The sequence below is a fragment of the Scardinius erythrophthalmus genome (genome assembly GCF_964197995.2).
Source record: "Scardinius erythrophthalmus genome assembly, contig: HAP1_SCAFFOLD_312, whole genome shotgun sequence".
NCBI classification, from domain to species: Eukaryota; Metazoa; Chordata; class Actinopteri; order Cypriniformes; family Leuciscidae; genus Scardinius; species Scardinius erythrophthalmus.
In genome coordinates, this window is record NW_028296299.1 from 16,966 (window position 1) to 30,689 (window position 13,724).

General features: G+C 37.7%; 1 protein-coding gene across 2 annotated transcripts; it reads left to right on the top strand.

The window, feature by feature from the left end:
* The first annotated feature begins 1,825 nt into the window (after positions 1 to 1,825).
* On the top strand, positions 1,826 to 12,722 carry LOC308686483 (uncharacterized protein). Of its 2 annotated transcripts, none has more exons than XM_081394906.1 (18): positions 1,826 to 4,332; positions 4,692 to 4,809; positions 5,081 to 5,173; positions 5,305 to 5,515; positions 5,850 to 6,019; positions 6,115 to 6,213; positions 6,585 to 6,817; positions 6,905 to 7,083; positions 7,171 to 7,264; positions 7,410 to 7,754; positions 7,968 to 8,085; positions 8,161 to 8,252; positions 8,355 to 8,472; positions 8,750 to 8,866; positions 9,479 to 9,670; positions 9,896 to 10,048; positions 10,723 to 10,925; positions 11,074 to 12,722. In XM_081394906.1, the coding sequence occupies exons 1-17, from the start codon at positions 4,231 to 4,233 to the stop codon at positions 10,923 to 10,925; spliced, it is 2,637 nt and encodes an 878-aa protein (XP_081251032.1). In that variant the 5' UTR covers positions 1,826 to 4,230; the 3' UTR covers positions 11,074 to 12,722. The 2 variants fall into 2 exon arrangements, with proteins under 2 accessions (XP_081251032.1, XP_081251033.1); XM_081394907.1 differs by having other exon boundaries at positions 10,729 to 10,925.
* The last annotated feature ends 1,002 nt before the right edge of the window (positions 12,723 to 13,724 follow it).

The following is a 13,724-nucleotide window of genomic DNA, read 5'->3' on the forward strand; positions in this document are numbered from 1 at the left end:
GCCTAGAGTTCGCTAGAGTTGCAGAGTTCTCCTTTAAGAAAGCATTTTATTTATTCTTTTTGCGGAGTAGTTTTTCATCTTTAACAGCGCTTTGTCAGAAGTACAAATACAGCAGCCGTTTTTAAAATCCTATCCAATGGTTGAAAAGAAAGGAGTAAACACGGTCACCAGTAGGTTGTGACGGCTGTCAATCAAAATTTGAAGCTGTGATTCGTTCCATGTGTTCCCTGTCAAAAAACAAATGGATAATTCGGTAAAGTAAATTTTTACAAGGCGGCATAATGGCAACAAAAAGGAGAAAATGTTCAAAAATAGTTATCTGCATGATGCCTTCTGCCTTTGGGCTCAGTGATGGTGAATTTAAATGACATGTAAAATAAAGGAATGTTATGTTACATTGTGACATAACAACGCATTCTCATCCTAGGGCGTCATATACTGACGCTTTTGACATTTCGTCTACATCGAACGCACATGGCACCCTTTAACGTCAATATGAGACGCACAGAGCTTTGTTTGGATATGGTTAGGTTTAGGTCTGGTGTAGGGTTAGGGTTAGACCGCTAGGGTTAGGGTTAGGAGGCGCCTTCTGGCCCATTTCTATCTGCGTCTCATATTGACGCTAAAGGGTGCCATGTGCGTTCGATGTAGACGAAATGTCAAAAGCGTCAGTATATGACGCCTTGGGATGAGAACGGGCTAATGGTGTTTTCTGAAAGGGACTAAAGAACAAAGTATTTTTATCAGCTGAAAGGCAGAATACTAATGTTTTTATCAAGTTAGACATTACATAACAGTTTCGGGTTATGTTTCAGTGTTGGTAACGTCCCACAATTTCCCACACAAACTTAGTAATCGTCCCACATTTGGTTTGTTTGATGGTGGTCACCCTAGTCATAGGATGGAGGAGCGAGGATTCGAGTGGGGGTATTGAGAAGCACCCATGGTTACAACCCAGTCTCACGGCAGTTCGTGACATAGTCACGAAATTTAATCTATTGATTCGTGTTCGTGGACACGATTTTCCCTATTTTTTCGTGTCACTCAGCACGACTTTCAATCTAATGTATTTCAATGGGACGTATTTTTCGTGCCTGCACCACGTTTTTCTTTCGAGAGCACAGTATTGTTTTTTCTCAATTGTAATTCATTTTGCTAAGAGCTACATTACTCAATATTTAATCAAGAGATTTTAATCGTCGTTTTTATTGCTTTATATTCGGTTGGCTACTCAACATTAATCTATTTATTCGTGTCCAAGGGCACAAATATCCTTCTTTTTTTCGTGTCACCCAGCACGACATTCAATGTATTTCAATGGGACGTATTTTTCGTGCTTGCACGTCTTTCTTTCGGGAACACACAATTGTTTTTTCTCAAATGTTGGGCTATTCCTTTTGCAAACTTAAAGGGCTACATTACTCAACATTTAATCAGGAGATTTTAATCCTCGTTGTATTGTATTCGGTAGGCTACTCAACACGAATTTATTCGTGTCCATAGGCACGAATTTCCTTCCTTTTTTCGTGTCACTCAGCACGACTTTCAATCTAATGTATTTCAATTGGACGTATTTTTCGTGCTTGCACCACGTTTTTCTTTCGAGAGCACAGTATTGTTTTTTCTCAATTGTTATTATTTTGCAGACTTTAAGGGCTACATTACACAACATTTAATCAGGTGGTTTTAATCATCTCTGTATTGTATTCGGTAGGTTACTCAAAAACAAATTGATTCGTGTCTATGGGCACGAATTTCCTTCTTTTTTTCGTGTCACTCAGCACGACTTTCAATCTAATGTATTTCAATGGGGCGTATGCACCACGTCTTTCTTTCGAGAGCACACTATTGTTTTTTTCTCAAATGTTTGGCTATTCCTTTTGCAAACTTTAAGGGCTACATTACTCAACATTTAATCAGGAGATTTTAATCCTCGTTGTATTGTATTCGGTACGCTACTCAGCACAAATTGATTCGTGTCCATAGGCACGAATTTCCTTCCTTTTTTCGTGTCACTCAGCACGACTTTCAATCTAATGTATTTCAATGGGACATATTTTTCGTGCTTGCACCACGTTTTTCTTTCGAGAGCACAGTAGGCTATAGTTTTTTCTCAATTGTTATTAATTTTGCAGACTTTAAGGGCTACATTACACAACATTTAATCAGGTGATTTTAATTCTCGTTTTTATTACTTTATATTCGGTATAGGCTACTCAACATGAATCTATTGATTCGTGTCCCTAGGCACGAATTTCCTTCTTTTTTTCGTGTCACTCAGCACGACTTTCAATCTAATGTATTTCAAAGGGACGTATTTTTCGTGCCTGCACCACGTCTTTCTTTGCAACATGGTCTCACCCCTATTCGTCACATAGGCTCAGCATAGGCTATGCCGTTTGGTCATTTCCCCCTCACGTCCAAAGCCGACGTTGAGGGTACCCCCTATTCGTCACTTGACAACGGAGAGGGTCGTCCGATAGATTTGAGTGCAAATCACTCATCTTTGAATTTTGAACTTTTATTATTTTCCTAAACCTAACTCTTTTTCCTCTCTTTTTATATAATTTTGGGCTACATTAAAATTACATAATTACAAGACGGTATATTTTCTATTTGCTTAAAACATTCCTTCATTTAGGTGGGATATTTTATAATTTTCGATCACATATTGTGGTAATTTCCCCCTCACGTCCATAAGCCGACGTTGAGGGTAGCTAGCTGAAACCCTTTTCTAAATCGGTAATATCACGATTTTTCCTCTTTTTTATATTATTGTGGACTACATTAAAACGACATAATTGCAGGACTGCATATTTGCTGTAGGCTTAAAACATGCCTTAATTTATTGTGGGATATTTTATAATTGTCGATGTTATTTCAAATTGCAATGGCTTATAGTGAGCCTACTTTTCTTTTTTTTCTGCGCCCCAAAAAAGAAAAAAGAAAAAAAGAATAGCCTACTTTTATAGAACTTTCATCTCAATACTGTTTATGCAGTTGTAATAAATTAATTATATAGCCTACTGCAGAAATGTTTATATTACTTTATATGGACATATCCTTTCGCAAAGAGATGGATGTATTCTGGGAAGTGATATGTGTTTAAATGTAATGGCTACATACTCGTTTTTCCTTCACTTGGACATTTATGCTGACCCCTTTAAAATTGAGCACGGATATAAAATATTAAGACTGTACTTTTAATTATGATTGATATTTTGGCGCAATTTTGTGCAACACGTCACTGTGTGCGACCATCGCAGAAACCATTGCCCAGCGCGATTCCACCACGGTAAGTCGCTTACAACAGTCTAATAAGCAAGATGAATTCATAAGCATTATTTACACGTCCAAAATGAAGAAAATTACGAGTTAAAAAAAAAAAAAACATGTTCTAAGCCTAGATATATAGCTGTAGATGTATATATACAAAATAAAATTATGAGTAACGTTAGCCTATTTCCACATAAAAAAAACATGTTGTGATATATATATCATGTCCACATGATGTAGTCCACATATATTTTGGACGTGTAACTGCTTATTGAGAATTTATTGGGGGAATAGTAATTGGGGACATTTAGATGATGTGATTTTCTCTCGATCATCGTGGTTCACACTCAACGTCACTGTAATGTGTTAGTAATAACAATATTATCACTTGGTCTAACGTTATACTGCACATAACGCTGCCTTTATGGCGAACCCCAGGCACATGTTACGCGCCTTTAAAAAAAAATGTTAACTTACGCGACTTTTAACAGTAGCACAGGAAATAGAAACAACGTGAATCTGTATTTATTTATCCTAAGCATTTACAAGAAAATGGGAATCACTCACTATTAGGGTACACTTTTTAAATCTTATATCAACAACACTACATAATTAACATTTTCTGTTGTTCTCCATGCAGATCCTGTCAAACATATCACCTGTCGAACCTATCCGAACCTGATTTTCAAAACCCAAAGGCACTTTTAAGAGCCAACCTCTATCTCTTCATTATTTTCTATATCTTACATCCTCTCTTTCATCCTCAATCTTTATCTATCTCACAGTCTTTATCTATTGCTCTTTCTTTCCTCCCTGTCTGTCTTTGTCTAGCACTACTTGTCTGTCTTACCCATCTTTGTCAGTCTGTCTGTTTGTATCTGACTGTCTGTCTGTCTGTCTGTATCTGACTGTCTGTCTGTATCTGACTGTCTGTCTGTATCTGACTGCATTGCAATGGCCACCAAGCATAAACTTGATTCAAAGGATCCCCACTACCAAGAGGGGAGACGCATGGCTCTGGAGCTGAAACATGAACACATTCTAGCTGAAGCCAAGGTTAGAGTTTTTGTACACCTCAATCATTTTATAAAAACAAACATAAATTAAAGTAAAACGTGATGAGGAATATGTAAGAATGATGAGTGCAGAAGATTTTATACAGGTATATTGCATGATGCATCCTGCCATGTTCTGTGACGTGTTAATAAGGGAATATAATAATAATAATAGTAGTATATGCAGTTCCATCCCTCTGAGTTACAGAGACTTGGAGAATCTATTCCAAGGCTCATTTAAGCTGTTCAACACCTTACTAACACACTATGTTGTGTTTTCCTTTCACAAGTTACCTGCCTTTTGGTTACCGTACTTTTATCAACATCAGTCTTACAAGAAATATTCACTCCAATACACAGAGAGCAGCTGATGAGAGGAAACGTGTACGAGACCCTCCACACACCTCTAAAAGGGACTCTGTAGGACGTGGTAAGCCGAGGGGGAGGCGAGGAGGGCGACGCCATGCCTCCGCTACAGGTTATATCTGAATTATTTGACATTTGTAGGAGGAATTTACAATGATAATGTTGGACCAACTCAAATTAGAACACTGTAATTGTTTATTGAGAGTTTAAGATATTCAAATAACTAAAAAAACATTAGTGACACTATTGTAGAAGACACTACCAAGTACTTAACAAAAATATGTCTGATTTCATAAATTGTTTAGTATATAGTTTGAAAAGAAGAACAAGAATAGAGTGTGATAGCCTAACTTGTTCTTATTCTTCTATGTGCTGTTTTACAGCCACATACCCCACGGTTGAGGGCTCCCTGTCATCCAGTGTGGAGGTTCCACTTACTGCAATCTCAACAAAACTAAATCCTCAAGGGGAATTTGGTAATTCACAGTGATTAATTTAAGCTTGCACAGTATAAAAAAAGTGTTCATTCTAATACTGATCAGTTGACTTTTAATTGTTCCTTATCTAAATTATCCCTTACCGCTTTATTTTTGGATTTTCTTTACAGAAAAAAATATGGAGAGGCTCTCTGATATTTTGGCGTCATGTCCTTCTGCTGCTCAGCCTCAAAGTAGCTCTGCATCATCATGGTCTTTTCGGCAGCAGAAAGCCTCTGAGCGCTGGAAAGAAGCAAGACCATACCACCTAAAATGCCTTATTTCAATAGAGGCTGTTGGTCATCCCCTGTGTTGCCTTTGCAACGAGCCTGCTGTTATTAGGTTGGTTTTCATTAATATCAAACTTCAATTACCCAGGGTAGGTTTGCAGAGTGCCCTGCTTTATAGGCTAAGATGCATGTCTTTTGGGATGGGAGAAGACTTAGATACCCAGATGAAAAACACATTAATGAGAAAAGTACATCTAGGACCTTCTTGCTGTGAGGTGACAGTGCTAAACACTGAGGCACTATGCAATCCTATACAATAAAATCAAACCTAGTAAAAGGTAAATAGCTTAAATAGAGTGTACAGTACTTTATATGAGTTATTCATATAACATATAATAATGTATTATATTATAATATTAATTTTATATATATAATTTTCTCCTTAGGTGCAGGGAGTGTCTTCCTGAGGAGTGGTTCTGTGGGGACTGTGATGTATTGCATCACAAAAAACATCCACTCCACAACAGGGAATGCATGATTCGTGGTTTTTTTGAAGCCATTCCTCCGACCACATGCATCATTAAAGGGGAGGATGGATATTGCACCCATGAGCAAGGTACGTTCTCACGAAAGCTTTAATTTTGCTGTTCAATGTGTGTCTGCAGACAGTTACAGATAATCTAAATGATTGGTTTTCCTTCTTTTTGCCAGCTTGCATTTTGCCAACTGTGAAGGTGCCAGACTGCTCCTGTGGAGGCACAAACTTCACTGTGTTACCAGGCAAACCAGTGATTTTAATTACCATCAATGGTAAAAAAAATAAAATAAAAATATATATATATATATATATTGTAGATGTGATGTTTTTCACACTATTGTGCTGTGGCATTGTGCTTACAATTGCAGAAGTGACAGAAATATGGAATAGCACATGGTAATGTTATTAACTGAAACAAAGACAGATGTTTTTTTTTTTTTTTTTGTCCTAGCATCTTTCCAGCATGATGTCCAATCAACACAGCAGTGTGGAATTTAGTGAATTTGAAAATATAAATGTGGGATTATAGGAACTTGCGCAATGTCTCTTAACCATTCACAATGTGCATAATGAACTAAGTGTTGTAAAATTAAGTATGTGGTAAATGTGTATTATATTTTTAATTATTTTTTTTTGTTCCAAGGGCGTTTTGACTTGCATCAGCCATTGTATGAATGTCAAACATGCCAGCAGCAGTGGACCCCTGACTTTAAAGACCTCCTAAGAAGTGGATATTGGCCAGCCTCCGTCACCAATTCCACACTTTATACACTGGACCTCTTGAGCTCCTTTCAGGAACTCAAGATCATCTCTCCGGGATTCTCCAGACAAGCCTTCGCAAAGCTGCTGGAACATCGCACTAAGTGTGGAGGAAGAGTAAGTGTAAATGTTATTACCATTTTATAAAAAAAATTCCATAAGCAGACAATATCAAAATACTATTTCATTCTATATATTTTCCAGTCTGGATCTATCAACGGCGATGCACTGCAGCGTAGCTTCTTAGAGCTTTCGTATGCATCATTTGAGGAAGACCAGCTCTGCTGTAGTGCTCCTTTCACCTGCCCAGCCTGCACACCAGAAATGTTGGCTGTTTCAGCAGATGGAAACAGAAAGCTATATCGCTTTCGCCGAAACGGAAGGTGATCTTTCTTCCAGTCTTTTTATTGATTTATTTTCTTACTTCATATATTTCATGAATGGATTTTCTATTTTTCTTTCTTCCTCAGCTCTGATGATCCTGGCTTTTTTGAGGGGCTCTTTGTGGCTGAAGACAGCGCGGTGTCTAGATTTGTCGACACCATACAGAAAGCAGTGAAAAATGCAAGTTGACAAAATAGTTGTTACAATAATAAACGTAACCCCCACTTCAATTACTCCTGCATATCAATTACAAAATCAAAATGCCATATATTGAATGACACCATTGCTTTTATTTGATTTGTCGTGTTTGTTTTGTGTTTCATAGACACAGGGAAGAGGCACATGTGGGGACTCCCAGTGGACAGCAGCGAGGGAAACTTCAAGGAGGGCTTCAAAATTGGATGAAGAGGGGATGGAGGTTGCTGTGTGTCGCCATGGGTTCCTTTTGAAAGCCCTTAATATGTACAGGGGGGAGATATTTGCCTACCCTCTGTACCTTCAGAAGGAGCTCATGCCAGCCAAGGCACAATTCTTCGCAATGGACGTGGCATGCAAATACTGGCCATACCTGGAGAAAGTTGCTAGTGTCCTTCCTGCTCTTCAGGAACTGACCACTATGAAACCCTTTCTCAGTGTAATGCATGCTCGAGCCCATGCTACTAAGTGTGAGGTGTGTATAATATTTTGGCATCTTATGTACATTTGTAATATTTACAAGCACATTAATAATATTAAATATAAGTTAAGCTACACTATGTTATCTTGTGTTTTTGCATAACCATTTCTTGCATGGAATGTAATGCCCTTTGATGCAAATTGTGGTTTGTGATATTGGGCTATATAAATAAAATTAAATTGAATTTCTTCCACCCTTTACTAACAGATTAATTGGAGTGGCAGGAACCAGGAAGGAGCAGGGACTACCGCTGGTGAGGAGGTGGAGCAAGTGAACAGCTACCTCTCACGTTGTGCCCTGACGACCAAATATATGTCCAAAGCAGGTGACCGGAGTTTGCAATATTCTTGTAAAAAATTTTTAGATTGATCATCATAACCTCATTATTTGCTTTCAACAGCACGGGTGGACATGCTTACGTTGCATGCAATGGGGTGGAACGAGAAAAAAAATATCTCTTTACATCAGGCACTTTCCACAAGATATGTGAAGGTAAGTCTCATATTAATTGTTTTGTGTGTCCTTTTGTTGTGTTTACTTGGCCTGTTGTTAATCAAGTTTTAATCCTTATTATTGTATAACACTGTTCATCAGACTTGTCAGAGACTCCATGATGAGACTGCAAGGCTAGCTGACCTAAAAACAGAGCTAGATTGCACAGATGAAGTGGTGTCACAGTGGCTATCTGATGTAAAGGAATGGGCAGCTGGTGGTAAGCATGACCAGATAAAAGAAACAACAAACATCCCTTTCTACAATCTAAATTTTATGTTTGATATTAAAGAGCAGCAAAAAATAGTAGGTTGATCATCATCTAATGTGATGCCACATTTATGATGTCAGGTTTATTAGTATATTCCAGTTTCCTGCAGGAAGTGCACATACAAAGTTTAAATAAGTTTGATTAAAAGGTTTTACATGAAATTCAAGCAGAGAAACGGTTCTGTGTTGTTTTAACAGTGAATTTGCTTTCGTTATATCTTCTACAGAGACACCTGATACATCTCGTGCCAGTCAAGGCACCACACACAGAGGACTTCAGCAGTCAATTGAGGGGCTCTACCTTAGTGTGAGGCACCGGAAGCGAACCCTCTACCGTCAGAATGGTATAACTATATAATATAATATAATAGGTTGATAAGTTCAGGCTACTGTATGCATCCTACTCCACCAACATGGAATTAGCAAATAAGTGTAGTAGCACAGTTCAGCTCAATCGTTGAATTCTGTTCTTTAAATGACCAGTCTGTAGGATTTAGTGGTAGGAATTAGTGGCATCTATCAGTGAGGTTTGACGATTGCAACCAGCTTCCCTCACCTCTATCTTTCCAAGCTACGGTAGCCGACGAGAAAATGTGAGAGGTACTATCTAGTGTTTGTTTGTCCGTTGTGGGCTACTGTAGGAACATGGAGGTGCAACATAGAGGCCTCCGTGGAAGGGGAACGTATTTAGATAAAAAACTGCCAATTCTAAATTAATTAATGCACAATTATTATTTTCAGGCAATCATGAAAATCATGCAAATAGATTCCCCCCTAAATGTTACACCTTGGACAATTTGTTTCCCATGTCAGTCTACATTATAATTTTCACATACTGTATTTCATTATGTTTTCAATAACTGCAGCTTTGCTTTTCAATTTTTTGGTGCTATAATTTTTTTATTGTTGAAGAGTTCTGTCAAAAACCTCTGCCTCTGTACTTCATGTCTTTCTAGACAGCAGCAAGTTTCGCCATCGCCTTCGAAGGAAGCTGGCAGAAGACAAAAAACTCCTTCTTCAGGAGATACAGAAATACAATGATCTTGTACTAGAATCGGCAACAAACATTGACGTAGCTGTGGTGGAGCATTCCCTAACTGGAGAGAGTACTGTGTCTCAAATATGGCCGTGGGAGGTTCATGGCAGTGGTATGTCTGTTTGTAGATGCTTCACAGGAATTTATTTACAGTTCTGCTTTATAGAGTATACTGAACTAAGGCATGCATGTTACATATTGAGTGTTGTAATATTAATTTAGTTTAATGGTGTATTTTCAGTTTTCTTATGTATCGATTTGATTAAAAAAAAGTCAATGTTTGCAGTGATTATGCAAGATTGTCTCATGGATACATGTAACTGTTATTGATTCTTAGCAAATATTTCGATCAAGAAACGAGTGCACGACCAAGTGATGTTAACAAGGCGACTGCATGAGGAAACAAGCGTTTTGGTGTTGGAGATGGCACAACACTGCACGTGGTTGCAGAGCCTGGCAATGGTTCTCAAGAACAAGTTGGCTGAGGAGGGTAAGTTTAATTAAAACCCTGTCCATCTAATGTGTTTAAAAAAAACATACAAAAAAACACATCAGTCACAGAACTTGGATGGAGTAGAACGGTTATGGCTCTCTTTGCCGTGGTCCTTTGGGATATACATAAAATGGGGATTACAATTGTTACTGTAGCTATGGTAACAAGTCAGTAAGGTTGTAAAGATTGATGCTTGAAAGATGTGCAGATATGTTGTATTATGGCTGTTACTTGAAAGCGTAAATGAACAAAAGAATTTTGACCATTGTAATTTGTGTCCTGATATGTTACATGGGGTTAGCATAACATCAAGATTAATCTTATTATTATTTCCTCCAGTCAACATAGAAAACCTTGATGGTCAGGAACTAACACAATGTGTTACTTCAGCATAACTGTAGTGAAGAAGAAAACTGTTAACTTAAAACAGCTATCAGACATGGGCACAAAACGCTTATATGCTGCTTTGGGCCTCCCTCCATAAAGTCATCTCAGTGAGCCGTCATGTTGCCTCAAGTCGTTTTATACAGAAGCTAGCCTGGTCCCATGTCAGCGATACACATAAAAATGGCAACCATCCTGCTATGTAGATTTTAATAGGTTAGTTCTTTGGCCTTATTGAATAATCTTAACATAGTTTGTCTTTAATGTAATCTCTTTTGTATTTTGAGACGTAGACAAGGGAAATGAGGGACTTTGCTGTCTCTTAAGAAGAAGACTGTCAGAGGTGTCAGAAAGGTTCCAAGTGGTCCTCCAACAGTATAAGACTGCCTTAGGTCCTGAGGCCTCTGTCCTTCTACATGTTGAAGAGGAAGATCAAAGTGGCCTCAGTAGTCCAGACACCAGTGAGGATGAAGAGGAAAACACAATTTAGGTCATTTATTTATTTATTAATATGTATGTTTGTTAGTTTTTGGAATAACCCCCTAATACTGTTATTCTTAGTAATTTATTTGTGTATTTTATTTATGCTAAAACAGCTGAAATTCAGCCTCTTATTATTGTTTTCTGTATTTCCCCAGATGGAAGCTGAACGAAGGACTGTGTTGAAGGAAATGGACTTGCCCTATATCTGTGTATTATTAGTATGCTGATTTACCTCATCAAAATCTGTGTGCATTATATCTTGTTGAAAATTCAAACTGTAGGTGCGTCCCAATTCGCATACTATCCATCCTAAATAGCATTCGAAAATAGAATTAGTACGTCCCAAATCGTTGAAATGAGTGTTCCAAATATACCCGGATGGTCTACTATTTCCGGTCAGAATCCGAAGTGCAGATCGATGCACACTATAACGGCTAATATTGCCCACAACCCATCGCGCGTTGGACGAGGATTCGGTTAGAACTACAAACACGAGTGAAAAGTGTTAAAAAACTACAGACATGGAGGACGCGTGAATCCAGCGGTTATGTAGAGAGGTTTAGATAAAGGGGTTAGAGTGATTAATTATCAGTATCTAACCTGACGAAAATGTATTTATTCAGTGTTGTCTACATTATATTGCATCTGCAGATGCATTGTGGACTTTTGTAAAGATACGTTTTAGCCATTAACTTTTACATCATTATATTCAAATTGCAAACACATGAGGAGAGTCTCCGCATGAAAGACCCACGACTGGCAGATCAACGTGCAACTACATTTCTCTCCGAAACGGTAGAAAATAAAATTAGATTGAATGGAGAATTTTAACAAGATGATTGACAGGGCAGTTAACGGTGACATGATGCACGCGACAGATCTGTCCATTAAGATGACAAAGTAGTATGTCCCAAAGCTAGTATGTCCTAAATTTAGTAAGCACATTGCACAGTTCAATGAAGATGCACAAACCTACCAGTATAGGTGCACCAATCTTAGCCAAAAATGTCAACTTAGCATGTATGATATTACCAGATGTAATTACTGGGCTCACATGATATTTGGGTAGTGTATTCATACTCTTTTAAGAGAGACTCCCCTTGATTGTGGTGACCCTGTGACCTTTCCTTTTGCACCAACATCAGGCCAAACTTTTGACTTGCATACAACAAATGTTATGAACCAATTTTTGTATTTTGCTGAGCAATGAATCATGTCATTTTTGTTGACCTCATGACATTCCCTGTAGCACAACCATTAGACCAGAATGTAAAATTTGACATTGTATTTGATATTGTCTAATTGTGCAGATTGCCATGAAATCTTGTAAGCACATGATGACTTTGGTGACCTCATGACCATTCCTTTATCATCACATTTAGGCCATGATGTAAAAACTCATTCTTGATTACTTGCATTTCTCCACATTTACTTATTCTGCGGTGCAGCAGCAGTGTCTGTGTCTGTCTATGTCATTTTTTTTTTCAGAGGCTGCCTATGGATCGCTATTTGATTGAGTGTATTATACTGTAGGATATAACTGTTGTGTAATTTTATATTACTGCACAGATGCATTATAGTATGTAACAGAAAAATACACTGTTTTTTTGTTATGATTATTCTTTATTGTATATTATTACAGATGACTTGATTCTCTTTTCTGCTGGAGCTTTTCAAGTGAACTTAACCTCACAGTCCAGTGTTTTTTAAATACAGCCTTATGGCTTGTTTGACAAATATGCATTTGGTGTATTTTCAGTAGTATTGTTGTAAAAGACAAGAAATAAAGTATTTCCAAAGATGAGCATTTTATGTTTTTTTCTTTTTCATCCATTATTATTGAAAAATAAGATTTTATATTTTTATGGTTGATAAAAGTCAATAGCTGGAGAAAAAAAACATCACGTATTTATATGTGGAATTTTTTTTAATTTAACATCACACTGCATTATTAATTCATTACTTTAATGCATGTCTTTTTACTTATTTTCAAACCAACCTGGCTTGTAATTAAACAAGATCGATCTAGTATAATAAGTAATGTGTATCTAAGGTGTGTTAAGGCATGTTACAGTTTTACTCGATTGCTGAAACACTAACCCTAACCCTAAAATTTCAAAACCATAACACCATTCATCAAAAAGCACACCCTTTTCCCCAAACTATAAACACTATTCCCCAGTTTTGACACATGAGTAAGATTTCTTGAACTTTCACTGCAAAACTTTACACACATATCCCTTCATTTATCATTGCCGTACACAATGTTGTAATTTAGAAAGCACTAGCATTCAGCACAGCTTCAGCTCAATTAGCACACAATCACCCAGGAGGAAACACAAAGAGTCAAAACTGGTCACACAGCAATCGAGAACCTTCAATATATCGATGAAAGGGATAAGATGAGAGGGGGAGGAGAAGGGGGAGGGCAAAAAGACAAGCAGTCTCAGATGAGATTTGTGCCTTTTTAGTTGACCATGTTCTTGTCCATGGTAGGCTATGACTAAGGAGGCTGGGCGACGAGTACAGCCAAACTTGAGAGTCACTTCACCGTCGCTTCCATTACAGTTTTTCTCAATTGTTTACACACAAATACTGGTACTTGAGACACAATGAGCACAACATGTAACGCATTCACGAACCCCCTGAACCAATTCTGCGAAACTACAAGGACAATTCCTGCTTTACACTCAAATTGCAGTTCTAAAACCATTTTCAAAACACTACACACAATTCTCTGCTTATGGCACAATTTTCATGCAGAAAATCTCTTGTTTTCACAAGGAACACACTGCCATTCAAATAT

Bases quoted from the DNA above. Each gene is read 5' to 3' on its own strand.
- LOC308686483 (XM_081394906.1), top strand. From the start codon at position 4,231: ATGGCCACCAAGCATAAACTTGATTCAAAGGATCCCCACTACCAAGAG. The intron at 6,214-6,584 runs GTAAAAAAAATA...TTTTGTTCCAAG, and splicing joins GATTTTAATTACCATCAATG to GGCGTTTTGACTTGCATCAG. The intron at 7,084-7,170 runs GTGATCTTTCTT...TTTCTTCCTCAG, and splicing joins CGCTTTCGCCGAAACGGAAG to CTCTGATGATCCTGGCTTTT.